General features: G+C 38.3%; 1 protein-coding gene across 1 annotated transcript in view; it reads left to right on the top strand.

Moving 5' to 3' along the window:
- Positions 1-24,285, top strand: part of ZNF804B (zinc finger protein 804B) — a 244,555-nt gene extending 220,270 nt beyond the window's left edge. Inside the window, exons 3-4 of the mRNA XM_063324794.1 lie at positions 14,092-14,222; positions 16,715-24,285. Coding sequence (XP_063180864.1) covers positions 14,092-14,222; positions 16,715-20,387 — 3,804 coding nt within the window. The 3' untranslated portion in view covers positions 20,388-24,285. The remainder of the gene's footprint in view (positions 1-14,091; positions 14,223-16,714) is intronic.
- The last annotated feature ends 3,697 nt before the right edge of the window (positions 24,286-27,982 follow it).

The following is a 27,982-nucleotide window of genomic DNA, read 5'->3' on the forward strand; positions in this document are numbered from 1 at the left end:
AAATGCTGAGAAACAGACAACCAGGTTGTGCCACATCACTGAAACCAATGTAAAAAAAGGGAACATAAAGCAATACAGGATGACATCAGCGTTTAAGCAAAGGAGCCGTGTAAGGCATATAAACAAAAGCAGGATGTAAACAATATGATAATTCTGTGGCATCACTGTAGTAAGAACATTTATTTTACCAGCTTGAAATGATTTTGAAGTGAATGCTTAGTTTATATTATTATGCAGTATTTTCTTAAATGTTGTGAGGGGAGGCTTGTATTTATAGCTATGCTACACAGAGATGTTTCACTTGCACACTACGGCAAGTGCACGTACCAGAGTAGCTCCAGAGCAGCAGAAGCAACATTATCAAATACCACTGAGCACACTCCGGTGACTGGGCGTCACTCGAGGCAACAGATTCCAAAGAAATGTCACCAGAAACAATTCTTTGTTTTGAATTTACCAATCTCTGCAGACCACTGGGCCTTATTAAGAACTACTGGACCTGCTGCCCTGCCAATGCTTTGCTGCTTTCTTATTACTCGGTGATAAAGTAAATAAATTGGCAGTATTCATCCTTTTTAAATTGCATGTTGCTTAGAATAATGAGATTCCTTTCATCATTAGCCCTCAAAAAATGTTCTTGCAAATAATGCAGAGCTTCTTTTAAATTTAATGTCTTGATAAGCTAAATTGTTAAATGCTAGATGCTATGGAATTACATTTGGTGTTCTTTAGAATGAATGCTAATTAACATGTAAATTAGCAATTTAACCCTCTTTAAATTGGAAAAAAACCCATGGGACACCTAATTTCATAGTTGTTAATGATGGTCCAATGACTGTAAGATATTTCTTAAGCATTTAATTATATAAGGAATTACAGAAGTGTATTATCAGATTTTGGCATTTAAGACATAGCAATAACCAGAATGTCAGTTAAAGGAAGTGCTCTTCATTAATGCCTATGTTATTGTCTTTTCCATTCTTCTCAGAGGGTGCACTTTTTAATTACTAAAGTTTTACAACTAATTTTTCAAGCAGGAGGAATGGCTGATGCAGTGTAATGGATGGTTTATGCAAATAAGGAAGGAATCTGAAGGATTAGATTTGTATAAAAAAAAAAAAAGATGATGCCAAACCACAGAAAATATGAAATTCTTCTCTAAAATATCACTTTAGGGTTTAATTTTGTACAATAATTCCCCACCCAGAACATGAAGAAACATACTGTTATTTAATTATATTGAGACAAAAAGCGCAGTAACTTTCCTTCAATTTCAAATACGGAAAAGGAAAAAAAATTCTCAAAAACAAATTAACTAAAACATTCTGTTATGACTGATTTAACATAGCAATTACAATGTAAATTTAATACATTTTGAAACCAAAGTCTTTCTGAAACATTCCATTCAAATAAAAAGTGGTTTTGAGCCAGTCATTCTTCTTTTTCATACTGTGTAAAAAGGAGTGATTAAAATCAACATATTCCTCTTTGGTTCTCAGTTCTGAAATGCTAATACATGCAATACATAGGATATTACTTAAGAAACTGCGATAGATATGGAGAACCTAAATATTTATATTTAAGTTGTTATTCCCATTTTCAGTCAACCTTTAGGGCAGTCAGGCCGAAGTTGTGCCTGTATTGTTTAACGAACGAGATAAACTATATTGGGCATCGCTGTCCTGTTTTTAAATGTCTGTATTCAGATGTCTTTTCCATTTTTTAAATGCCAGTAATAAGGGCAGAAGCAGCAGAATATATAGCATGTTTTCTACCTACTTCTACGCAAAATGATACCATTTACGTGAAAATGTCTGTTCACCATGAACTAATAAGAACTGGGCAAGAGTGAACACAGATGTATATTATATTTCATGTCCCAGCTTCAAAAGACAGGCAAGCATTAGGTAAAGTTGCTTATAAGCCATATTGCATCTTTTTTTTGTTGTTTTGTTAAATCAGTAGATCTTGAATAATTGTTTCATTTTAAGGTCGAGCTCTACAAGTCTTGTTTCAAACAGTGAGGTGATAGGGACCAAACACTGCCAGATGCTATGATTGTCTTTGATTACTATCTGTTCACAAGTACTTTAACTCCTATTTGTGGAATGATTTGTGGAATAAGGAACTGTTCAACCTGATTAAGGAACCTGTTGTGCAGGTGGCAACACATCTGTACATATCTTACCTGGGGCAATTCTGTGTCATAGTCAGCTTTTTGGAATTACCGGGCAATTAGCTTTGCTGGCAAAATGTTGTACCCTCAAACGTTCACAGAAAGATTACACTTCTGTCTGCTTCTGCGTAACTTCTGAACAGTGCTCTTTTGCTCATATCTTTCCCTCCTCTGGAAAAATAATAAATCTGCTAATCCCATTGGCATCCACAAAGTATATGAGGCCCTATGAACATCCGTCTCAAACCTGCATCTATTATAGCTCTGTTCGGTTCTGACTGCCTGCACCTTCCATGCAGTAATTAATGTGCAAGAATGCAGCTGAGCAATTGGTTCCTGTGGAGCTTTAAAGTCACGCTAATCAACTGTGTTTGTGTTCGAGGAACGTACAATGTGCCTGGTACATCTTTAAGGGCCATTCATAGCAGAAACAAATATTTTAAAGCAAAACAGAAACATGTCTGTGCATCACCGAGACAGCAATAAAACTGGTGAGATTAGTCATTTATTATCCTTACTTAGTTAAAAGCATTAATTAACAACTTTTAACATGTCTCTAAGGGAAAAATAAAGGCGGTAACCCAGACTAATTATCATTTCACAGCTTTTGCAATTTCATAATAATTAGGCTCCACCAGGAGCCATTAAAAAGATGAGGGCTCTTTAAGCACCTTCTCTGATTAAATTGCGAGGGAATATCTAGAGAAATGTAGATGACATTCATGTGAATACCAAACAAATATATTATCACAAGCGATGGGACAATAAAAACCAAATGTTTCCGTAACAAAAAAAAAAATTGACAACTAAACATTTTTTTATCAAGAAATGCTATTTTTAGAGTAGAATGGTTTTGCAGGAATATGAGAAGAACAAAGCCATTTTTCGTTTGAAAGGTTTACATCATTTAGTTTCAATCAGGTTGAAATGGTTCATAAAGATTGAAATATTTTGCTTCAACAGTGTTATTTTTAAAAATACTTAAAAATATTCTTGTAAAGTATTTAAAAATACTTTTAAAATATGAATTGTAACATACGCACACATAATATTTCCTATTACTGAGATTAAAGAATGATGAAAATTACAACCTTAAGGTATCATGTTTTATTGCTATTTAGATGCATCGACATCAAGTAACTTGGAAGCACTTGACATTTTCATTTTTTTTAATAAGTTTTCAAAATGTTACTTCTCCCTGTAAGACTAAAAAGTAAAGAAATCCCAAATGTCACGATTTCCTACAGAGCAGAAATTATGGTTCTTCAAACAAGTGAGTAAGGATAGGGGAATTGACAGAAACCCCCTGGGACCCTGTAGGATACTTTGTGCTTATAGTTAGCATTCCTCTGCTTCTTTTCAGCCCTTAGCATGTTGATGGATTCTTAGTGCTGCTTCCTTCAAAACAGGCACTTAAATACCGATGTTTAAAAATGCAAGTGCAGTCACATTCCATTGCTCTGTATTTACATTTTCCATTTAGTATCTGTGGGATTTAGCAAGGTATTAATCATATCCAGGAGAAGCGATATAACTTATTGCTTGTATTCTGAAGCTGCCTTGGATATCCAGTCTTAGATAAGGATCTGATTTTGTGAATATCAAATCATAATTAATTGAGAAATTGTTGGGTAAAGTAATATCATGTTTAGAGGTAAAACAATGCAATTTATTAAATCACATAGTTACCTGTATGTGTACACATAACTATTGCCTAAAAGGTACAATGTAATTTTTACCTTTTAAAAGGAACACAAAATATTCAGATTAACCTCATCTTGTTCTTTATTTCAAGGCAAAATTCAGTCTTCTCACCGGGTCCTAAGGACCATCTTTTCTGAGTCCTGTATTACTTTTATATCATTTAAGCTGGGGTTACACCAGACATTCAATTCATCAACATAATTATTGCTCTCAATAGCCTGTGTCAGATTCTGATTTCCTTCCCATTTTGAAATTTAGCACCGTATAGTGTCCCTTTATCTGTTTAAAAAGAAAACGAAAATTCTGGCCCGAAATTTGAAAATAATCATAAATTGGACATTTACACATGCAAAACAGCAAGTCGTAGACTACTAAATCTGAACATGGAGCACAGGAGAAGTCTACAAAAATAGTTATAGCAATTTTCTGTTATTTCTAGGAAATTAACTTTTTTTTTTTTATATAATTCATTACTTATTTTTGCACAAGGTCTTTCTGAAAGCTGAACCAATAATACCTGGAAAAGCAACGGAATGTATTTCAGAAATTAAAATGGTATTTACAGTATCATTTAATTCACCTAGTCCAGAGAATATAAAGTCACTATCACCATATTGTATCTGAGTTGGTGCATATTTTAAGAGGATTGTTGTTCCATTTGAGTATGTAAACTCCCAATCTTCCTTTTTTTTTAAGAAATAATTAAAATTCAGGGGTCTAAAAAAGTATGGGTCTCTGGAATAAGAAGCCACAGCATAAATATAAGACCAACTTCAAATTTTACAGGAATAAAAGCTTCCTGGGAGGGAGTAGTAGAGTAAAGCTTAATTAAAAGGTTGTTTGTATCAAGTGACAGGCAAAGAATTTGAGAAGTGACATAAAGTATTTCAGAAACGGTGAGTGACAGATCAGCTTTATAGTGTTAAAAATGTCCATGTCTACATGAAAAATTAGATGTGTGTTTATAGCACCATTTGATGTAAGAGTGAATACAAAGAGACATAGTCTGGAGCAGAGGTAAGAGGGGAGTGAGGGACATTAATTGTTGCCTCCCGTAGCTCCACAACATGCAAGGGGACAAAAGAAGTAGTTTGGGATCGCTCTCATGAAAATGCATCACGCTCATTTCCACCCCCTTTGCAGGGAGCTGGTTTCTAGAATGGTATTAAAAATTTTAAGTTATGGAATCATAATTGAAGGGTGTCAAGTTGCAGCTCAGTGATATGTTACGTGCCAGTGGGCTGAACTGCGTAGCTTGACCATGTGCTTGCTTTTAGCTCCTTCTCTTAGTAAAAGCCTCAGGCACTGCAGGTTGCGATAGCAGCACGTTCAAGGGGTCCAAATACAAATAACAAATTGCAAACAAATAAGATTTTAAGCATGTGGCAATAAAAAAGGTGCTATATAGGCCAAAATACCTTTGCCTTTATAAACTGGAAAATTAGGACATCTTTCACTCTGCACAGTTTGGTCATCTTTTTCCATGACACGCTGAATTTGCTTAGGAAGCACCTTATTGCTTTTGTGATTTCGGAGGGAAACGCTGCTGAACTGGGAAGAGAGCTGGCTAAGCCAAGTAGAGGGAAGAAATGACACTAAAGTCAAAGGAGACAACACATAATAATGTGAGACAAATCTGGAAAAAAATTTAATAAAAGCAAAACTTATAATCAAAATAACCTTTTTTAAATCAGTATAATTTACTGCGATGTGTTCTCAGAAGATTGTCTCAGATAATCAAAGGCTGAGCCAGGCTATTGCAGGAGTGAATTACCCTGGTAAAAAAATGGGACCTCTGTTCATCTCCTCCTGTAAATAAACCACAGACTGGAACATAAACTGCTACTCCGATCCCATGCAGGAAGAAATTAAAATTAACAGATTATCCATCTGAATTTGCTGCATCTGTGGGCCTCCCTTCTGTCAAGAATAGCACAAAAATACTTCATCCCCATTATGGGTCTCTAAAAAGCTGATCTTTAATCTATACGTTATTAACATTATCATGATCAACACAGGCATACAGGAAATTTAAAAAGCCAAGTGATTGTATTTAGTAAATGCAAATAAAATATTTGCATATATTTGTATAAATAAAAAACTGTACCATACACGTCTTTAAGGAATCTAGTTTCATAAAGGTGAATGAGCTTGCCAAATGGACTGGGAGGAGGAATTCAAATGCAAAGATGTGAGAGAGACCTAGGAAATTTTAAAGAGCACTTGGCAGATGGTTTAAGAACCCAAATCCCACAACTGAAAAGACCAAATAGGTTACAAACAGCTAATCTCGTTTAGAAGGAAAGTCAGTTCTCTGTGGCTTAAATTTATAATAAAGGAGAGAAAGGAAAAATGGTTGGTAAAGATCATAAATCAGAAGTGAAGAAATTGGAAAAAAGTGATGAAGTAAAAAGGGCAAGAGGAAAATCTGTAGTCATCAGCGGTGAGGGCAAGAAGGTTTCTGAAAGTATATTGAGGACATAAAGAATCTTCTGCTCCAAATAGAAATGAATTACTTGTTAGCAGTGATGTAAAAGGAATATTCAACACAGATTTCCATTCTATACCTGGGGCAAAGCCAGGTGATTTAGTCACATCTATGATGTTTATCATCATTGTGAAGTACCACCCTACCAATAGCTAAGAAGGATATTAAACAACATAATTTAGAGCTAAATATTTTTGTATCAGTGGGTTCAGGTGACCAACGTTTAAGTATTAGAAAAAAGATGGCCATAAACTCTCCTAATCATTAATGTTGATTTTTAATAAGTCTCAGAGCACTAGGGAAAATGCACCAGGCTAGAAGCGAGATAATGCCATGCTGGGATTTAAAAATAATAAACAAGAAAATCTGTCATCCTGACATTAATGCCAGGGAAAATACTGGCATGACTGATACAGGACTCCATAAAGTATTAAAAAATGATAATGTAATTAATTGCATTGCTTTATGTAAAATGGATCTTGGCAAAGTAACTTGATTTTATCAATTTATTTGTTAAAACATGGCAAACCAGGATGTCCTCTCTCTTTTGTTATTGAAAAGTTTTGATCAAGTGATTACAAATGTCCTTTGTGGCCTTTTATTATTGACAAAAACTGCAAGGAAATGCCATTTATTAAACCTCCTTTACTTTGCGCAGGCATTTTGTTATAGTATTGCTACTAGATTCCTGGTTGCCTTTAGCTCTCCTACTCCAGAAGAGATCAGTCTACTTCAAGCCAATACAAGAGAAAGAATATTTTGGTTTTGAATGAATAAAAAATAAATAACCAGCCTAAAATGCTTTTTATGGATAGCTATTACATCCTATTAGAAAAAAACAATATTTTACTTCCTTGAGATATTTGATGAGGCTTCTGCTTATAGCTGCCTTTAATATCCTTCATGCACGTATTATTTTTCACTATTTGCCCTGACCGTATCTTTTCATCTAAAGTGCAGTGAGTGGTACCTATAAACACTACCACATTTATCTCAAGTACATATTAAAATGACTCTTTTTAGTGATTAACTTGTTCTCTGGTACAGCACTTCAAAGTCACTGTGTAGTTGTCTGCTGATTCAACTTTCCTTTAGGTAAGCCTATGGATGTAGCAAAATAGTTTGTAATAGGTTTATCCTTCATGCTTTACTGTTGTTCCCTCAGCGCTGCCATAGTTATCAAGAATCAACTGATTATACAGGTAAATCAAGTTTAGGCTTTACTCAGATGTCTGGCATCTTTCCTTTTTGTTTCAATGGTCTTACAGTTAGATGTGGTAATTAAACATATATCTGTAAGTGCTGATTCAGCCTCCTCCCTGCTTCTTTCAGAAGTGACTCCATCTCTCTTTGCCTTCATTTCTTTATTTGTAAAATTATATCATGGTAAAAATACCTGTTTCATAAGAAGCTTGAGATTTGTCTATAGAAAGTGCTATGTGAAATCTATGTATGTGCATTTCTACTATACTTTTTGTTACCCTGCAAGTCTAACGACCTCACTGAAGAAAGCTAGAGGCCAGGTTTTCACTCACCTGCTGAATTCTTGGATAATTCAGACTCTTGTTCTTTCCCTTAGGATGTAGGAGATTTTAAATCCTGCCTGCTACAGTTGGAACAAAGTAAAACAAAGTGGTGAGACAGGCTCCAAAAAGATGGGGGAAAGGCTTAAATATTTTTAAAATAAGATTACAAGAAGAACTGAAAGTTTTGAAAGGAGCTAGTCTTGCACAAGGTCTGTAATACCCATTTCTTCTTTTAAAGCTGCTTAAACAAGAAAGAAAAAGAAAAAAAACCCCACAGGATGTTGTTTTTATTCCAGCTAAGAAAGACTGAGGTAATACATGGTCATGCAGTGAAGATACAGGCCCTGCCCCAAGTTTCTTATCATTCAAATGTGTTGCTTTTACTAGGTAAATTACTCTGTATTTCGAAGTGGCACCGAATATGTCTAATCAAATGATACAGTGTGCGGACAGCTTGGTGGAGCATATGACAGTAAGTTCATTAGAACGGATATAAACATGGGTGGTCAAGTGGAGCATATGCTGGATCTGCAGATGGCTCAGGCCTTCAGATGGGTGAGCTGCTGCCACAAAGTGCTTGTTCTATCCTCTCCCCTATGGAAATGGCCCCCATAAAGCTCATCTGTTCTAACTTTACTTGGGGGAGTCTCGTGAGCAGTATGAATGGACGTGCTTTTATCCAGCAGTGGATGAAATTAGTTCAATTAGCAGGAATATTTGCAGATCTGGTTGAACAGTAAGAAGCTCCCACAGAAAACACACAGGTAAGCACGAGTAGGTCTTGGGGCTTTCTGGCATGAAGACCCATTGCACTAGATCAGACCATCTTTCTATACAGACTTAACAGGATTTTCTGTTGAAGACATGCGAAAACAAGCCCTCCGAACAGCCAACTGTAACTTATCCTTCTGGTTGGATCTGTGATCAACATTTCATCCGCTGATAGATGGATTCTCTAGGGCACGTCTGAGGGCTGACTTTTCCGCCCTCCTCTTATCGTCTCGTTCCCTAACCCAGTCATACCGGGATATTTACTTTCTGTCCTCCCATTCACTCCCACTAGCAATACTGAATCTGTTAAGATTGACTGTAATATAAACTACTCAAAAAAGGATTACTATCGCACACTTCAAAGTGATCTGTAGCTATTTATGGGTAAAACAAATGAAAAGTTATCAACTAGGTTTTGAGCTTCATATCTCATGGTTAATTCCTGTAGGTAATTTATTTTTAGGATTTTATTTACCATAGTAAAAGCAAATTCCTTCGTTGCTCTTTCCTCCCTTTCACTTCAAGAGCTAATACCATAAGCTTCAGACATGAAGTCTAATTATATTCTCTAGTAACCGTCATTCTCATTTGATGGTTTGCAGTGTGAATTCATTTTACAAATAATGTAATTGGTTCCAGTGTTAGGGTTACAGGCAAGAGAATAATTACTGAAATTCATGTTCCTTTTTTTCCTCATTTAACCCCCTTTTTTTGAAACTAACCAGGCACTCAAATACTCACATTAGCTCATGGATTTAGGTTCAGAGAAGTCTCTCTAAATATGGCAGGAGACATATACCTAATGCTGACTGAAGAAAGCAGCAATATATACTACATTTTTATCTGGGGCTGCAACGCATTACAGAATGATGAGTATTTTGGAAGATGCATTCTGAATGATATTCCGGGGGAAAAAAAATCTAAATGTAAGTGGAAAAAGCCTTTTACTCTTAGTAACCTGCCATTTTATAACTTAATGTGTGGATAATTTTCCCCCCAAAGCTGCCTTCTATTTACTTCAATGCAGTTACACTACTGTAAATAAGAAGAGGATTTGCTTCTCAGTATACTTGCAGCAACAGTTATTTGCCCCAGCACCCGAACTAGTTATACAGAGAACCCCTGTTAGATCTCTATAATGGGATGAGCATGGCCCCTGGCAGAATGCTCAAAAGAAGTACCACTGTTCCCCAGTGCTGTGTTCCTATGGTCCTGAAATTGAGAGAGAGAGTGAATGGGAGAGCAATGTAGAAAAAATGGTTCCTATACTTTTGTCAATGTTTTATAAAAGAAGCCCAGACGTCTTCCTCAACTTTCTCTCTATTACATGTGTCAAAAGTACACTAATTCAAATTACTCTTTTATGCAATCTGTAGACATGAATATTATCTGTCGCAATGAAAATGTACCAATAGCACCAATTTCCTCTGTCTATCAAAGGTCTATGTCTGAGATAGAATTATAGAATAGTTTGAGTTGGAAGGGACCTTTAAAGACCATCTTGTCCAACCCTCCCCCTGCAATGGCCAGGGACATCTTCAACTAGATCAGGTTGCTCAGAGCCCCATCCAGCCTGACCTTGAATGTTTCCAGGGATGGGGCATCTACCACCTCTCTGGGAAACTGTTCCAGTGTTTCACCACCCTTAGCATAAAAAATTTCTTCCTTCTATCTAGTCTAAATCTACCCTCTTTTAATTTAAAACCCTTACCCCTTGTCCTATAACAACAATTTTAAAAAAACTGACCCAACATTAAGAATGGGCACGAATTGCTAAAGTACAGGTATTTGGACACTGAGATTTCATGTCTAGCAAGAGTAGGTAGTGAAGATGCAACTCCATTAAGTCATTTGGATCTCCTGGTAATTCATACCGGAGTTCAGGAGGAAAAGAACAGATTCAAAATTAATACTATTTTGTAGTCTTTTAATATTCTGTGTGGGTGTTTATAAAAAGGGATGGGTTACTTTTAGATATAGCAATGTCCGCATGCACATGTGCACAGAAAACAGAGGAAGAATAGAACATGAGTCTAAAAATGAAATATAACTCCATAACAATAATATTTGTAGCAGGTGAAGGACAGAACACAAGATTGCTATTAAATAAATCATAATTTATTACACGTGCCTGTATTTGGATGCCCGGTTAAGTACCTAATTACATGAAAAATGCAATTGCCGTGTAAAGCGATGTTAATTTTCAAGAACACCTGCTGAGCTCAGGGTTGTCACTCAGGTACCTGCTCAGTCGCATGCTGTTGTGCACCACCTGTGGAAAATATTTGTGTGCCTGTCAGGAGTCTGGCACAGGTTATTAGTGAAGAAAACCGCGGCTTTGCAGGTTCAGCAGGCAGTCCCATGGTCTATCCAACATAGCTGACAAACCTCATTACGATTCCTAACTGGATCCCTGGCAGTGTACCTTTTTCTGTTTTGATGAGGGGATGTGCAGGGAGAGCCCTTCCTCTGCTCAGACTGTAGATGTTTTTGATTTCTTGGATTTCATCTCCAGCCGATGAGTCCTCCACTATGCTTACCTACATGTCTTTTTATTCTTTTCTCTACTTCCTTGACACATGCTGGATGCCATTAGAGAGCAAAAAGTACTGCTAGAACTTCTATTCTTAGCGTTGGTCCATTTGCTTTGTTGATTATCATCCTAACTGTCAAAGAAGTGAAATGGCATTGCTTTGCAGTACCTGCACTCCGTAGTACTAGCTTTCACATAGTTCTTTGTTTCCTTGACAAGTAGAAACTGTTTCTGTTTTTCCTCATGAATGCTTTATGTGTGATACCAAACAGCTCACAGTGACAGCTAAAACATAGCAAGCGTCACTAAAGGACATTTCTCAAATGTGTTTCTTTGCCCTTTCCTCACATTTGAAGACGTTAATAAGACTCAAGACTACCCATGTTTTTCTGTGGAGGATTGGATCTTTACTGCTTAAATATCTCTACACTCTTGTATGTATTACTTAGGTGACAGAAATTGTGGATTCGTTTGGGGAAGATTCTCTGATTTCTTGTACAGCTTTGGCTTTTACATATTATTTAAAAATCTCATTTCCTGTACCAAAAGTAACATTGTCTTTCCCATTCATCCATTTTAGTGTAAACTGCAGGGAATGAGGTTGAGGGAATGGAGCCCTATATGACTGGCCTGGCAAGATGCAAGTGAACAGCGAGGGAGGGCATGTAGCTAAAAATGTGGTGGAGCAACCATTTCTTTCCAAGGAACTGAAGCCTTAGAGTTTGAAAGAGGACTTTGCAGTTGACCTATTTCAGAGTCTAGTTCAGTGATGTACTAGATTTTGGAGCCGATAGAAACTTCCCAGAGAAACATACAGAATTGGCAGACTGTAAATATTTTTGATGCATATGGTTCAACTTTCAACAAGCACCAGGCAGTAGGATGGTTCTTGCTGTTGGTGGTGCACCAGTTGTCTGAGCAACAGCCTTATTGGCCGCCTCATCCTCATTCAAGGGATTTTACCTGTGCAGAGACATCACGGTGATTGAGAGCCAGCTTTTGAGCTCCCAGAGCAGCTAATTCGTGGGCAGCCCAGCTCTCCCTACCTCCAGATCAGAGATCAGAGGCACATGTCTTGGGGTCCAGAAGGCTGAGAGCAAACACGAAACTTCTGCTCTTAGTCTCGCAGCATTTATTTGTTTATCTTTCACAGATGTTGTCTGGTTTTTTAAAAAATCCCGTACTCGAAGGGCAGCTGATGTGACAGTAGTGGGAGATGCCCACTACAGCTTTCCAGCACTCTTCATCGAATGTAATCACAGACCCTGTATGTTTCTACCAAGGATTCCTCCGTGCTTCTCTGTCATATTATGTCATCACCACTACCTGGATGACTTCATTTTAGACATCTCTTTAGATTGCATTAAGCAACCATACAGTCGTTTTCACCTATTCCCTTTGTCTTCATCTACTGACAAAAGCTAGACCTCTCTCCAGAAAGTGGTTCTCTCTCATGCATTTGTCATTGTCTTGACCCCTACAAGTTGAGGACTCTCTGCCTTCAGCCCTGTTTCTCAAAAGCAGTTGCCTGCTGGCCTGTGCAGAGCTCTGTGCCATGGCTAGACTGCTCCACATACCCGAGCTGCACAAAGTGGTATTTGCTGCTACAGTGCTGGGTCAGCCTCCAATTTATTCTACTGATGCATGTTGCACTTTTTGGCCATGCTATAGGGAAACAACAGCATGAGATGATGGCAGTGATTAGGATGTTGATCTTTAGGCGCTGGTGGACAGGCAAATAAGTGTAGATGCTGCCAGCTGTACAGAAGTTTAAAAATTACTGTGATACCAAAGCCTTTCTTAAAGTCCAGCTTGCAAAAACAGCTCTCTGGGCTCCATGGAAAATTTAGCATTTCCTGGTGTTGATACTACAGTTCTGAATTTCATGGCAGAGCAGAGGGCCTCCTCCAGATGAAGGAGCAATGGGATGCAGTGGTTTAGTTCTCTGCCCTGGTCCTCAAGGTTTCCAGTTTGGGCACCTGGCTGAATGCACCAGAGCTCCCTCATGGTTTGTAAACCTGCCTTCCCCAAACACCATGGCACTGGAGAGGTGGTGAAGGGAGGAAGGCATTTCTGCCATGGAGAGTGGAAGCATGGACCTGAACTGGGAAGCCGTAAGGTTAGACATGATCTACCAAGTCCTAGAAAGCACAGTGAACTCAAAGGCAAGATAGCACCACCTTTTTGGCAGAGGATGTTTTTGAACTTTTTGGTTTGTGTCTTCTTCTCCTTCACTTTTCCTTATGCTATCAAAAGTGCAAAAACAGGTAATAAAAAATGTAATAAAGGCAAAGAATTTTGCTCTCTCCAACAGGAATTACCTGATTTATAGACATTCGTGGAGATTAAAAAGAATTGTGAAAATAACCATAAACAAGTTTCCTGATCAAATATTTCAGGCATTTGTTCTCTCCTTTGAAAAATAAATGCAGTCTTAAGAAGCTACAAAACCAACACAGTAGCACACATCCATCCATGCATACACGTGCAAGTACAGAGATCTATAAAATACGTTACACACACGAGCTCACCTTTATTCCAGTATATGTCTATGGATTAAATTCCAACAGACTGAATTAAATAGAAAAATTTCAACTACATTAAATGGAGTCTAGTTTTGTGTATGTATTTATACACAATGGAATATTTGTGTATTCACAAGAAACTAACAGCTATCGTTCATATGTAGGTATAGATCAGCTAAGTAACGATGGCCCCACCATGTTGTTTTGTTAGGCAAAAATAGCATTTTCAATCTCTTCTTAGAATGACAGCATTTTATGTATATTTTTACTCTCCATTTACATACTAACTTCACCAAAAGCAAATAAATTGTATAAGAGGAATGCTGTGTACATATTTAATCCCTTCTCTTTTTGTTCTTTGGACACAGAGATTGAAAGATTTAAAACAAAGGGAATTTGCTCGAAATGTGGCTTCAAAGTCATGGAAAGATGAGAAGAAACAGGAAAAAGCACTCAAGCGGCTCCACCAGCTTGCAGAGTTACGGAAGCAGTCAGAATGGCAAGTATTTAAAATTTATATTACGTTTTAATGCCCTCTTTCCTCAGTCCCAGAAGAAATCTCCATATTTTTACTCCTACACTCTGTAACGTACAGAGATTGTGTCTACTGTAACCTGTTTTCAGCTGTCCCCAACTCCAAATGTTCCTGTTCTGCAAACCATAAAATTGAAAGTCCCTGAATTAATCACTTGTTATTTGAAGGTCGGTGTTTTTCTCTCCTGTAGCTAGTTAATCTCATCTCTTCTGAACTGAGTGGTTTGAAGGAGTTTTTTAATATCACCATTTTACCTTATTCATACTGACCTGAATAGATTAGTACAACTGTCTTATCATTTGATAGTAAGTGAATGGGAGAGGAAAAACACTTTTTAGAGCTTTAGAACTTCCACTTAGTCTGTGAATCATTTTCACTACTTTTAGTATACTGAGATTATTCTCACAGTTTCTCTATAGAGTAATTGAAGTATCATTATACGAATGAAAAACAAGTAATTAACTGAGTTAAGTTTATCCAATACTGTTAGCTCTATTGACGAATATCAAGATACAGTACAAAATTTGCACTAATAAACCTTCACATGTGAGAAATCTCCTTTCTTTAATGACGCTGAATGCTTCAGTAGAATAGATTGCCACCAGACCAATTGTTTATGTTAATCTATGACCATAATGAGTTAAGCAGATAATTAAACTGGCATACTTTTAAATTCATATCAAGCTTACTGTACCCTGGAAATAATAACAGTCAGAGTTTATTATACACTCATTTTGGCCTATGTAATTGCTTTCGAGTAATCTGCTGAAATATAACAGTTTAGTGCTAATGTATCACTTTTATGGTTACAACTCCATTTTCACACAAATCTGCTGAAAGAAATGTAACTGCCTGTAGGAAGAAGCCTTTATGCCCACGCACTGGAAGACGTAGTCTCAGATAAGGTTGGTGGATAATAGGAAAGCCAGACTGAGACTGGGGGGGGGAAGCAGGTTTGCTTTTAGAAAGACCCGGGAGTCCATAATGCTTTACAAAGAGCCTGGAAAGACAGTGCATGCTGTTCCTGTTTGTAATCATTAACGCGTTCGGGGTGGCCGAAGGCTGTGATCTTGGTGGAGGGGTAGCATTCCCAGTTGCTCAGGCAAGACAGAAAGCCAGCCTTACTAAGCAAAAGCCTATACACACACACACGTACAATTGTTATTGTCCCGGAGTACTGTGTCTCAGGTTGCAACAGAGTTCCTTACAACAAGCTAATACAATTTGACAACAAAATTACTGTTAATCTTGGCCACAGAAAAACTGAAAATGCAGCTTTATTTTGCTGTTCCAAGGAGACTTTGAAAAGAGGCTCTTTACATGCCTTCTCCAAGAGATAATTCCTTCTTGATGTACAAATAGGGGTGAATTTGTAACTCCTGATGCCAAATTTGTGACAAATGCAAATATATTCTCAGAAATGCATACATATTCTCATACTCCGAGTTGACCCTACTCCAGGGAGCCTTTATGTCGTTCCCACTGCTGGAGATCAATGCATTTTTATAGCATTTATAAAGCATGCTAGCCTAATTATAGATAGCTGTTATGCAGATCTGGCAGTCATAATTTACTTACATTTAATTAAAATATTTTCTAATTTTTAATCAAACTCCTCACTGAAGCTGGTTCCAATTTTTTTTCATGTAAGTGTACTGTAGTACTGCATCAATAATAAATGTAGATAATTGGCCTAATGAAATACATATATAAAATATTACTTGGAATAACATTTGCATGGTGGCTACGTATGTCTCATCTGTAATGGAAAAAGGCAACAGTCATTCCAATCTCAGTTAATTATCTACTGGAAGAAATCAATAATTTACCATATTTCTTATGGCCTTCTTAGTATAGGTTGATTTTAGTTTGGTTTTTTTTTTAAGTACAAGAAAATTAAACCACAGATTTAAAATCTGAGAGGTTTTGGGAAGACGAAAAATTTAACTAATGAAAATACAATACAGGAAGAGAAAATATGGGAAAGTAAGTCAAATGGTGGTTGATAATGAGAGCACTGAATTTGCCATTTATATTGATGGAAATCTACCTTGTGTCCTTTTCCCCACCAACGTCTGGTGATAGTTTTAGCATGAATATCTCTGTGAGCATGAATATATCAGTGAGACCAGATTCTCACTGATATAAATTCAGAGTAAAGACGATATTGTTTATTCTAGATGTACATGGGCATTACTCTGAAAACAAACTTTCATTTGCTGACTTCAAATAATATTATTTCATGTATGTAAAGACTATCTTGCCCATATAGAAGCCCAAGCTCAGGGCTAGACTGCACATTTACCCTTTAGAAACTTTAGTAACTTAGTTTTCCCTTGTAACAGCATGGGTGACACCCTTCCTTACCAGACCGACATTGTCAAATGCGAGTTCTGTCTTGTCTTGGTTACTTAATAAAGCTTTCCTTTTTTTTTTTTTTATTTACTACCTTACAGCATCACTGGGAGTGGACCGTTGCTTAAAGCCCCCAGATTAGTTGTGGAAAAGCAGCAATCGCCAGATGGCATTTTCCTGTACAAGGGTGGCAAGTTCACAGCCAGTTCTCAAAGAACTGCCACGAGTGAAGGACAAGGTTTCTCCAGCGGCGTACTAGAGAAACAGCAGTTTATCATAAGCAGGCACCAGTACCCTACTGAAAGACCCCATGGACTTGGAAATCAAGTCTCACAAGTGTTCCCAGATAACTCCAATGCTTCTCAGAGGGCAGGAGTGTCTTTCTCGTTCTCTAAAAAAGTCCCTTTGAAGCTTGAGTCCTCAGCATCAGTCTTTAGTGAGAACTCTGAAGAAGGATATGATTGTAGTGAATCCCCTAACCATAAAACAAAGCAAGCTCTTGAGGGTTTTCATTCTGGCACACTTTTGGAGGAGGATGTGAAAGCAGGCTTGGATAAAGGGCCATCGGTTACACAAGACCAAATGAATTTGGATAACAGTGCATTAAGTCACGTAGCTGCAAAACCTAAAATGCTCCATGAAAATGATAAAAGTAGTGATAGAGAATTAGAAGAAAAGGTCAGTGCTCATCCTTCATTTTCCAAAGTCAAAATACAGCTTTCAAATTTGGATTTTTCTGATTCGCTTAGAGAAACAGAGCAAGAGAGCAAATCGACTGAGTCTGAGCAATTGTTAGAAACTCTCATTTCACCTTCATGCCAAGCTAGCAATTTTTATACGCAGCCCAACACCTACAAGCACAGCAATGCCCACCTGCCTGGCCAGTTACCTGAGCTCCCACAACAGCCAGAACCTCAGCTGGCATGTGCAAGCAACAGTCCTGGGGTCATAAAAAGAGAAAGATCTTTGGAGAGTTCAGAAACCACAAATGGGAATATGGAAACGCTTCCAAGGGAGACCATGGTTAAAGAGGTTAAGCCCCAAGCATTGCCTTTTCTCCATGTAGTGAGCAAAGATGGCACTACTGCTCTGCAGTGGCCCACAGAATTACTTTTGTTTACAAAAACTGAGCCCTGTATTTCATATGGCTGTAATCCATTGTATTTTGACTTCAGACTCTCTTTAAATCACCGAGATGGTAAACAGCATGAAACAAACAAAGCAAGCTGTAAAGAGCACTCTATAAACAAGACTGCAGATGAAAATGAAGCCTCAGGTTTAATAAAACACAAGCAAATGTCAAATGAACAAGATAATCAGTTGTTGAAACCAAAGAAGATGAAAGGTTCCCTAAATCCAAGAAAGGCCAAGCAAAAGGCTGAGTCAGACATAGGGAAAGAAACGAATGAAAATGGTCAAAAATGCATTGCAGATTATTTGAATGAAAATATACCCAAAGTGCCTACTTACCTTGATGTCTCACGAAAGGATTATGTGACAGAAAAAAGTCTTCACACAACAACACTGAGAAGACCTTTAAAGCATCATTTTCATAGCTGTGAAAGAAAAAAACAGAACATCAGAAATGAAAGCATTTCCTTTTCTGCTTTTATGTCTAGGATTAAAAAGTCTAAAGCTGCAAAATGTCATTTAATTTATTCTGAGGAAAAACGTGAAAACCAAAAGGACTGCAGAACCGCTCAAGATGTGGCCAGCTGCAACAGTGACATAAGTGACAGTGGAAAAGACTCCACTGGAAGTTTCCTTAGTTATAAATCCGGTTCAAACAGCAGATATTCAGAAAATGAAGGATGTGGAAGTTACATGAAATGCTGGAGATTCCCATCTCCTCAAAAGTCCTCCTCTGACAGACATTCCAGCTATTCTGACACTTCGGTTAATGGTATGGGTAGCTACATGGGCTACATGAGTCCCACATCAAACGATCACAGCAGAAATCATTTGCTTTTTTGTTGTAAAAGAAAAAGCAAGACAGCTGAAAGGCACAAATGTAAACACAGAAAGCACAAGCATATTTTCACTTCTGACGATACAGACGAGGATTATCTTTGTCATGGTAGAACTCGCAGAACTAGAAACTGTACACAGAGGGACACAACTAAACATCGAAGGTGTTCAAGGCATAAAGTTTTACAACACAGAGACAGATCTAAACACAGCAGACGCAGACACCGGCATTTTGGCAAAGCGCATAGTAGAAGTAGAAGCTACCATAGCTCCAAAAGTTGTTCCACCAGAGATTCAAGAAGCAGTGAAAGATCATCTAGTAAGAGAATAACAAGAGGCAGCAGTTCAGGATCCTCCTCAAAAGAGACTGACAACTGTGACAACAAAACAAAAGAGGACACAGAAAGAGGTTCTAACACCGAAGCGGGAAAAGCTGAAACTGCACATTACCACTCTCTGAATGTGAACGGTCAGTCAAAAAACTTTGCCACCTGCTCTTCTGAAACCCTGGCAAAAGACATATGTGGAAAAAGAAAGTCACTGACAGCCAAGTTACTTTTAGAAAGAGTGCAGTCCAAGAAAACCCAGGAACAAATGCATGATTCAGAGAGATTTCCAAACACTTGTGGAGTAGAATTAAAGGATCACTCGCGAAGTCAGTTTGCTCTTCAGTTCCCATCATCGGGAGATGACATTGCAATGTTACCTTTGCCAGAGAAACTGCTAAGCATAGGTGAAAATGACATGGGGCATAATGAAATCAGCTCGTTGGAAACCAGTTTGAAGAAAAACAACTTTGAAGCGTCAGAGAGAACTAATGTTGCCCTTTCAACAGGCACTAATTATGATCATTGTCTTTTTAAAGACATCATTCAAATAGGAACAGGCTATCAGAGCCCAAGCATAAAAAGGAACACAGCAATAAAGGAACAGTCCAATCTCTTCATTAGTGAAGTGCAACCCTTTATACAAAGCTGTGACCCAGTACCAAATGATTTCCCTGGTGCTTTTCCCTCTAATAGATATTCTGTTGTTGCTAACTCAACAGAGACCAAAGAAGAACTACATGATATAAACATGGACTCAAACCGGGCAGAAGGCTCTCTGTGCGACAATGCTATGCAGAAGTATGATGACACAGTAAATGACCTAGAAGTGTACAGTAAATCCACCTCCCCTCCTTTAATGCAGCAGCCTATCACGTTTTCACCAGAGGAAGTAGACAAATACAGGTTGCTGCAGCTGCAAGCCCAGCAGCATATGCAGAAACAACTTCTGGCAAAACGCCTGAAAGTTTTGCCTGCCCCAGGACCAGCTGCCTTCTCTGCAACACCAGCAGTCCCTGCCCTCCCTGTTCAGCAGCATGCTACTGTCACCACCATCCACCACACACTGCTGCAACGCTTTGCTGTCTCAGCGTCTGTGCATCCCCACGGCAGCCACCTCTCCCTGGCACACCTCCACCCCCTCTCTCAGGCGCATTTTGCCCCCATATCACTTTCCCCATTAGCCCCAGCCCTCATTCCCACCCATCCTGCTTTGCTGGCAGGACACCCATTGCACTTGGTCTCCACCACCCCCCTCCACCCTTCCCCACTGACCTTCCCCACGCTGCCACACACTGCCTATCTCCCAGCCTTATTTACACCACACCTGAATGCGGCCACACCATCTGCTATACATCCAAACCCCTTAGTTCATCCATTATTCCAAGGGCAAGAGCCCCACCACCACTCTTGCTCTAGCCAGACCCAACAGTTACCTACAATAAAAGAAGTTTTCAGTGTTTCTAGCTATTTAAACTAGCCCAAACAATTACACCATGGCTCCAAACCCAAATTTGAATAAAATAAATTATTCAGTGTTCAATCATGTCTGAGGGGAAATCTACTGTTTTGCTGAGAGCACAGAGGCAAATATTTTAAAGTCCACATTCTGGCTGACAGCACACGAATGTTGATTTAGGTCTCGTATTACTGAGTAAGAGCTGTTTTAAAGTCTTTTGTGATACTATCACAAGGAGGATGAGGTCCAGCTGGTGTCATTCTACAGAAGGTTTGGAAAGAACAGCATGAACTGAAGTCTGTGACTGTCAGTAGGAATGGGACCACAGCACTCAGACACAATGGGACCAAGAACATCAACACTGATGAGCAAATTAAAGTAGCACAATTTAAGGTAGAGCAATCTTGACACACCTCAAAGGATTGCTTTTCTGAGTGTGCATATGCAACAGTGTAGTATTTGGCCTGGTTAAGGTATTTCAGACTGGATAAAAAAGAAGGTATCTGGGGCCACAAGTCCCTGGTTCTGTCTCCTGGCTAAAATAAATTGGGGAGCCTCAGAGTGAGGGGTGATGGGTTAACACTGGAAGAAGAGGGTCACAACAACATCTCAAAGATACTTTAGTGATTTTATCCCTGGGATATATTGCTCAGGCAGCGCAAAGGGACTGCAGTCTGGCCACGGGTACATAACAAAACATCCCCTTAGTGTAGGGGGTTCCGTGCTGGCACAAGCAGGCTGCTACTTTTCTCCCTGAGCCAAGCATCCAAGACAGCAAGGGAAAGAAGGGGATGAATCCAGCTGTTTTGGCATTGCCTGCCTGTGGCTGCAGTATAGGGTATGTCAGGGGTGGGCTGCAGTGGCCCAGAGTTGCCAAGCAGCTGGTGCTGGCTTTGAACATCAGAGGTCCTCAGCCAAGACTGCAACACTTCTTCCCTACCAAACAGAGCTCTGACATGTGGGAGAGTCTTGCCCAAAGAATGTGTAAATATGTTTCATTCCTTTAACAAACAACATACACAATTGGCTGGTCCTACAGAATGACGCTGTTATTCATTAAAATGCAGAAGTAAAATTCTGAGCAGAAACTGGCTCTCCAGGACAAGTCTCATAGAAAACCATGCCTCAGTTATGGGCATTTCAAGTATATTGAATCTAAACAAATATTTCAAGATTCTCGCATGGCTTCCCAAACTCTCAACATACAAATTGAAGTTCTGAATCTGCAATATTTGAATGCATGTATCCAACCTTCAGGGTAATGGGCGGTTGAAATTGCTAGTAATAACTGTATCTGGAAATAGGTGAGGGCTTCAGCATCTATTTGAATGGCACATTTTGACTATTTTTATAATATTTCTCAACTCAACATGAAATTAAGTTCATAATTGTGGTTGGACTGCAGCATGCTTTCCAATATAATTGGACACTGAAGTGTCTGACAGAGATTAACTCTTTGTTTGGATTAGAAACATTTGAAATAATCTCAATTCATTTGCAATAATGTAGTGCACAATTAGTCATGTATCTTTCAGAACTTATTTAAAACACAGTAAAAAACTTTTGGAGGATTTTATTCCATTATATTTGGCTATGTGAATAAACTAAGAAATCTAATTGCAATTGAGTTGAGTATTTAAAATACAATTTAGGACCAATTTTCTAACTTAGTTGTAATCAAACTAGACTGATCTATTGCAATAAAATGGAATTGTTTTAATTTCTAAAAGCAGCTGCTTCAGCATAAACTGGTATTATGCCAAACTTTTCAAATGACTTTACAAGTTATGACTGCTTGGTTTGTATCTTCAAAGTTAAAGTTTCTTTGGATATTTAACATTTTAGACATCAAATAAAAGCTGTCAGGAAAAAAAATTGGAGACTGAGCAGAAGCAAAATATTTTTGTATTGGAAAAGGTTGGTGAAACCAGCACCTTCAAATATCTTTTTGTTGGATTTCCAGATGATTTATTAATTTCATTAACAAAATGAATTCATGCCATTTTGGAGTCACTTATCTTTCTGCTTCAATTTTTTCATTTAAATTGTAGGGAACTTCTTCAATTGAAATTATTGCTTCAGAATTAACGAAATCAGAAAGTCTTTTTGGGAAGGATGTTAAAAATAAATATTTCCACAATTTTAAAATTCCTCCTTTCATTTTTGGCTGAAAATCTTCCCAACATTAGATCTGAATTTACATGTAATTTTGATAATTCGGAAACTTTTCTGAGAATCAAATATAGTTCACTGAATGTGACTTAAAACCTCTGAAAATTAGTACTTGCTTGCTGGGATGGAGATCCCTCACTCAGTGGACCATTTGGAAATGTTAGTTATAATTCTGTAGAAACACTCTGAATTGGACGTTTCAAAGGAGCAGATCAACCTGTGAGGCTGACTGAGCTGCACAGCCATCACCACCAGTTCAGGGCTAATACCAGCCTAAAGGGTGCATTTCCAGCCCTACAAACTTTTAAATTTATGGGCACAGTTCCATTCCCTTTCAAGAAAAAAACAGCTGTTCTCATTGTATATGAGTTCATTTGAATACAAAGCAGATAATACCAAGAGAAAAAAATGAAACAGAAGAAATGATAAGCTAATCTCATCTTTAATGTGTAAACACATATTTTGTATCCCTTCTTCTCACAGGCAATGTTAATATTGTTGAAATTCCTACGGCAAAAAACCTGACCAGTTGAAATTTATCAATATCCTACTATATAGATCATTTATGCAAAATAGTTATATATGTTTTCCTTAACATATGCACAACACAATGGGATTCTAGGAAAGAACCAAATCATATGATGTCCATGCATCATTGTATATACCAACAAGGATGACCTGGTAAGGCAAATGAATAGACAATAAAGATTAAATTCAATTCTTGGAACAATGGGAATTAGGACTGCGAAAGGTATTGATGGAAAAAAACAGAGATTAAGAAGGAACAGAAGCAGCACAATAGCAAAACAGCAATCACTGACTACCAACAAAGGGAATGTCCAATATTGTTCTTAGTACACAGAAGGGATTTTCTTGGAGAAATGTAATAAAATTATCAGCACAGCTGAGATGATATATTTGCTCTACTTGCTGCCATATTTGTTTTTTCATCAGAGAGGTACTTTAAATATGTATCATTATTAAAAGCATAATTGAGCCTGAAGTATGGAGCCATGCTACAATTTTCATTTTATTTAGACTGATTTTTAAAAGAGTTATGGTATCCTGGTGGCAGTGATATATACACTCCAAGTTAATAATCTGTTTTAGCTTGATTGTATATTCTTGATACATAATCCAAGGAAACAGGTCACCCACACTGTAAAATTTGAATAACAAAAGTTTCCTAAATTACACAATGATAATTTTTTGTTTGTTTGTTTATTCTTTTTTGGTAACTGAGGCACTTCTGGAAAACATTTAACATGTATATTTGTTGTGCAGATTTGCATAAAAATGCCATTTGACCAGATTGATTTTAAAAGTGTTAAGTTTATATTTAAAACTGGATAATACTCTGGCTAGTATAATATGTAAACTAGTAATTTTGTTTTGTATTCTCTGTATAAAGTGTTTTATATTATACAGTAGCTAAGTGAATTGCACTATTGTACATGCAACGCGGCTTTTTTTTTAGGTTATTCAAGGAATTCCTGGGAATGTAGTTTAATGCAATAATATTTTTTTTCAATAAAAAGGCTTACTGGTATAAAGAGTGTCAGTCATGTATTTTTAATGTAAAGCTTACCAAAAGGCAGCAACATACTAAAATGCAGAATGATGCAAACATATTCTGTATTTTAATCTGCAGAACTGAAATGCATTCAATTCATCCCTGTGGCTATAATCCTGAAATTTCTTAGAATGTTTCCTAAAGATTTTAGTATGTGTTACAAAAGTGGGTTGTTTAAATGGAACTGAAAATAAATATTCCTTAAAAAAATTATTCTATCTATGTGGTTTTTGCAAGTACTTTTAATGGATCAACATCCTCCTGGATATTTTTATGCACTAATCGGTTTATTTAGAATTACACTTATAACTCACTTGTCAGGTTCCTCAAATAATGTCTCTGAGCTATGATTCCTAATGCTTGTGCAGAAGGTCCTTTGGTAAAGAAGCCAACAGTAGGATCCACAAAATTATTATTTGTTCACTTTTTAACCATTCATTAAAACTTGCCTTATAATAAGTATCTCTTTATCCCATGTTTTCCTTTTTACCTTGTATTTTTTTGGTTTGTTTATTCTATCCCTTTCTGTCTATCTTTCATTTGTATTGTAAGCTTTCTGACATACGGCTTTAGGTTTTGTCATATAGGTACTCAGCTTTGGAGGTCCCAGGCACTGCTGCAACACGAGTAGTAATTGTAAATCTAGTTATAGCCATCGGGAGACAGTTTCAGAAGCTTCATGTCTCCAGGCAAGCACAAAGACTGAAGTAATGTAAAAACAAGTGTCTGCACGGGTACATGTATTAGCCAGAACTCAGTCTTTTGAGATGTGGTGTGACAGAGGTCATATTCTCTTAGGTCTACCTGCGTAGCTGGAAATACCTTGGCTGATCTGTGGGACCCAATTAATCTACCATGCAGCGACATCTCATGACTCAGGCATTCCATAAAATCTTGAAATCACAACAAATCAACAAAGACATAACCAACAATGTGTATCTAATTCCATTCAATTGTGTTTCTTCATCAAGTTGTTTTATAACAAAAACAAAATTCAGAATTGGACAAACTTGAATAAAAAGTGTGGCATGGTGGAAGGAAATCCCCTGTGAATTAATAGATGTTAACTATAGTAGGCTCCCAGTTGAGATCAGATCTCACCTGTTTGTTGTTGAATAGTGATACTGTTTCGACTAGGATGTATTATGTGAAGAAATTAAGTTGTCCACACCTTCCTATTCCTGGTAAAGCTAGCTACTAATTACCCTTTCTTAAAGCTTGAATCTCAGATCTGTTCAACAGTTGAACCTAAGCTGATTTTTTTTCTTTTTTCTTTTTTTTTCTTTTTTTTTTCTCTATACCACAATTCATCTGTTCAGGCCAAACCTACATTTAGGACTGTTACTTCCTTGAGAAAGAAAAACAAATGTTTTTCCAGACTTGAAATGTCTCTTATGACAAGATGGAGAGACTTTGGTGCGGAAAAAACCATACTTTTTTTAACTTAAAAATGGAAAGCACAATCAAGCAGATATTTAGAAACAGTATAAAAGAAAAAATGTATTTTTATCTACTTATGTCTGACTTTAGCTTCAAGACACTCTTTTTGCTCCCTCAGTTAAAATACTGTCTCAATGCAGTGTCCTGCCTTAGGAAGACCCAGGCATTACCTCAGCTCCACAGGATGTCACCTAGGGGACATGGATGTTCTTAGAGACCCTGTTTCCTCTAGGGTCCACTCCGATGGGAAACCTCCCTGCCCTCTGAAATTTTCCTGTAAGTCTGAGGTGATGTCTCAAGGCTTCTTGCATTGCAATGCTCGGTGCTGCAGCTCTAATGCTTCTGGCCCTTGGGCACAGGCTATGCAGCATTGTCACCCAGCCAGGCAGAATACAAAAATGAATATGATTGCAAAATAGACTAGACTAGACTTTTTCAGTTGGAAGAGACCTGAAATGATCATATAGTCCAACTGCCTGACCAACTCAGGGCTGACCAAAAGTTAAGGCATGTTAATAAGGGCGTTGTCCAAATGCCTCTTAAACACTGACAGGCTCGGGGCATCAACTACCTCTCTAGGAAGCCTGTTGCAGTGTTTGACCACCTTCTCAGTAAAGAAATGTTTCCTAATGTCCAGTCTAGATTTCCCCTGGCGCTGCATTGCACCATTCCCATGCATCCTCTCAGTGGATACCAGGGAGAAGAGCTCAGCACCTCCCTCTCCACTTCCATTCCTCAGGAAGCTGTAGAGAGCAATGAGGTCACCCCTCAGCCTGCTTTCCTCCAAAATAGATAAGCCCAAAGTCCTTAGCCGCTCCTCAGGACATTCCTTCCAGCCCTTTCACCCAGTAGCTTTGTTGCCCTCCTCTGGACACATTCAAGGACCTTCACATCCCTCTTAAATGGTAGGGCCCAGAACTGCACACAGTACTCAAGGTGAGGCCACATCATCGCTGAATAAAGTGGGATAACAACGTCTTTTGACCAGCTGGCTATGCTATGTTTGATGAGCCCCCGGATGTGGTTTGCCCTCTTGGCTGCCAGGACACGCTGCTGGCTCAGACTGACCCTGCTGTCAACCAGCACCCCCAGGTCCCTTTCTGCAGGGCTGCTCTCCAGCCACTCCTCTCCCAGTTTATAGTTGTGCCCAGTGTTACTCCATCCTAGGTGCAGAATCTGGCATTTCAACTTTTAATTTTCAATCCCTTTAATCGTAGCTCAGTGCTCCAATCTATCGAGATCCCTCTGCAAGGCCTCCTGTCCCTCAAGAAAGTCAACAGCACCTCCTAGTTTAGTATCACCAGCAAACTTTCTAATGGTGCATTCAACTCTTGCATCCAGAAATAATCTAATAGTTTATCTGGCTACAAATAATCCACTTGGGATTTAAAGATGTTCCATCTGCTCCTCAACCACCGGACACAGGTTTCAAACCCCACATTGCAGTGGGTTTTGCTTTCCTCTTCTCTTCTCTTCTCTTCTCTTCTCTTCTCTTCTCTTCTCTTCTCTTCTCTTCTCTTCTCTTCTCTTCTCTTCTCTTCTCTTCTCTTCTCTTCTCTTCTCTTCTCTTCTCTTCTCTTCTCTTCTCTTCTCTTCTCTCCTCTCCTCTCCTCTCCTCTCCTCTCCTCTCCTCTCCTCTCCTCTCCTCTCCTCTCCTCTCCTCTCCTCTCCTCTCCTCTCCTCTCCTCTCCTCTCCTCTCCTCTCCTCTCCTCTCCCCTCCCCTCCCCTCCCCTCCCCTCCCCTCCCTTCCCCTCCTCTCCCCTCTCTCCTCGGGTTCTGCTTCACTGTTTAGTCTCACAATCAATCACATCAGCAGAGCCAAAGAGGGGAATGAGACTGAGCCAGGACAGGAAAACAGAGAGAGAAAACAGCACAGGAAGGGAGGCTGGAAACATATTAATCCAATTTTATTCAGAGATGATGCTTGAGCATTGTGCCACCATGCAACACCAGCAAAACCTTTCCTACGCTCTAGTGGGAAGTCTTTGACTTCAGTAAATAAGCTTATTATGCAAAGTAAGCATCTTAATATAAACTTTACACAGAAATATAAAGAATCACTGGGAATGTGGCTCATCACCTTGCTATTTCTAGACACTAGGCACAGTGATAACAATGTGCGTAGGGATAACAGGAATCTGCAAGTCAGTGAGCTGCACTGCTGCCTTGCTGAGATTGGGACACACTGTTGTGATGTGCTTGAAGGTTTCTCTGCCCCAGGGCTAAGGGGAATTAATTAATTAACATTTCAGGCCATGGAAATACTCTCACTGTCTTCAGGACCATCAGGCTGAGCCTTAAGTCAACACCTTACTTGTCTATAAAGCACACAGCACTTTTAAAATACTTTTTATTATTCTTCAATAAACACATTATTTATTTAACAGAAAACACAGAAGAAGCCAAATAGCCAATTGCAGAAATTATAGA

This window comes from Chroicocephalus ridibundus, chromosome 2, assembly GCF_963924245.1.
Source record: "Chroicocephalus ridibundus chromosome 2, bChrRid1.1, whole genome shotgun sequence".
Taxonomy (NCBI): Eukaryota; Metazoa; Chordata; class Aves; order Charadriiformes; family Laridae; genus Chroicocephalus; species Chroicocephalus ridibundus.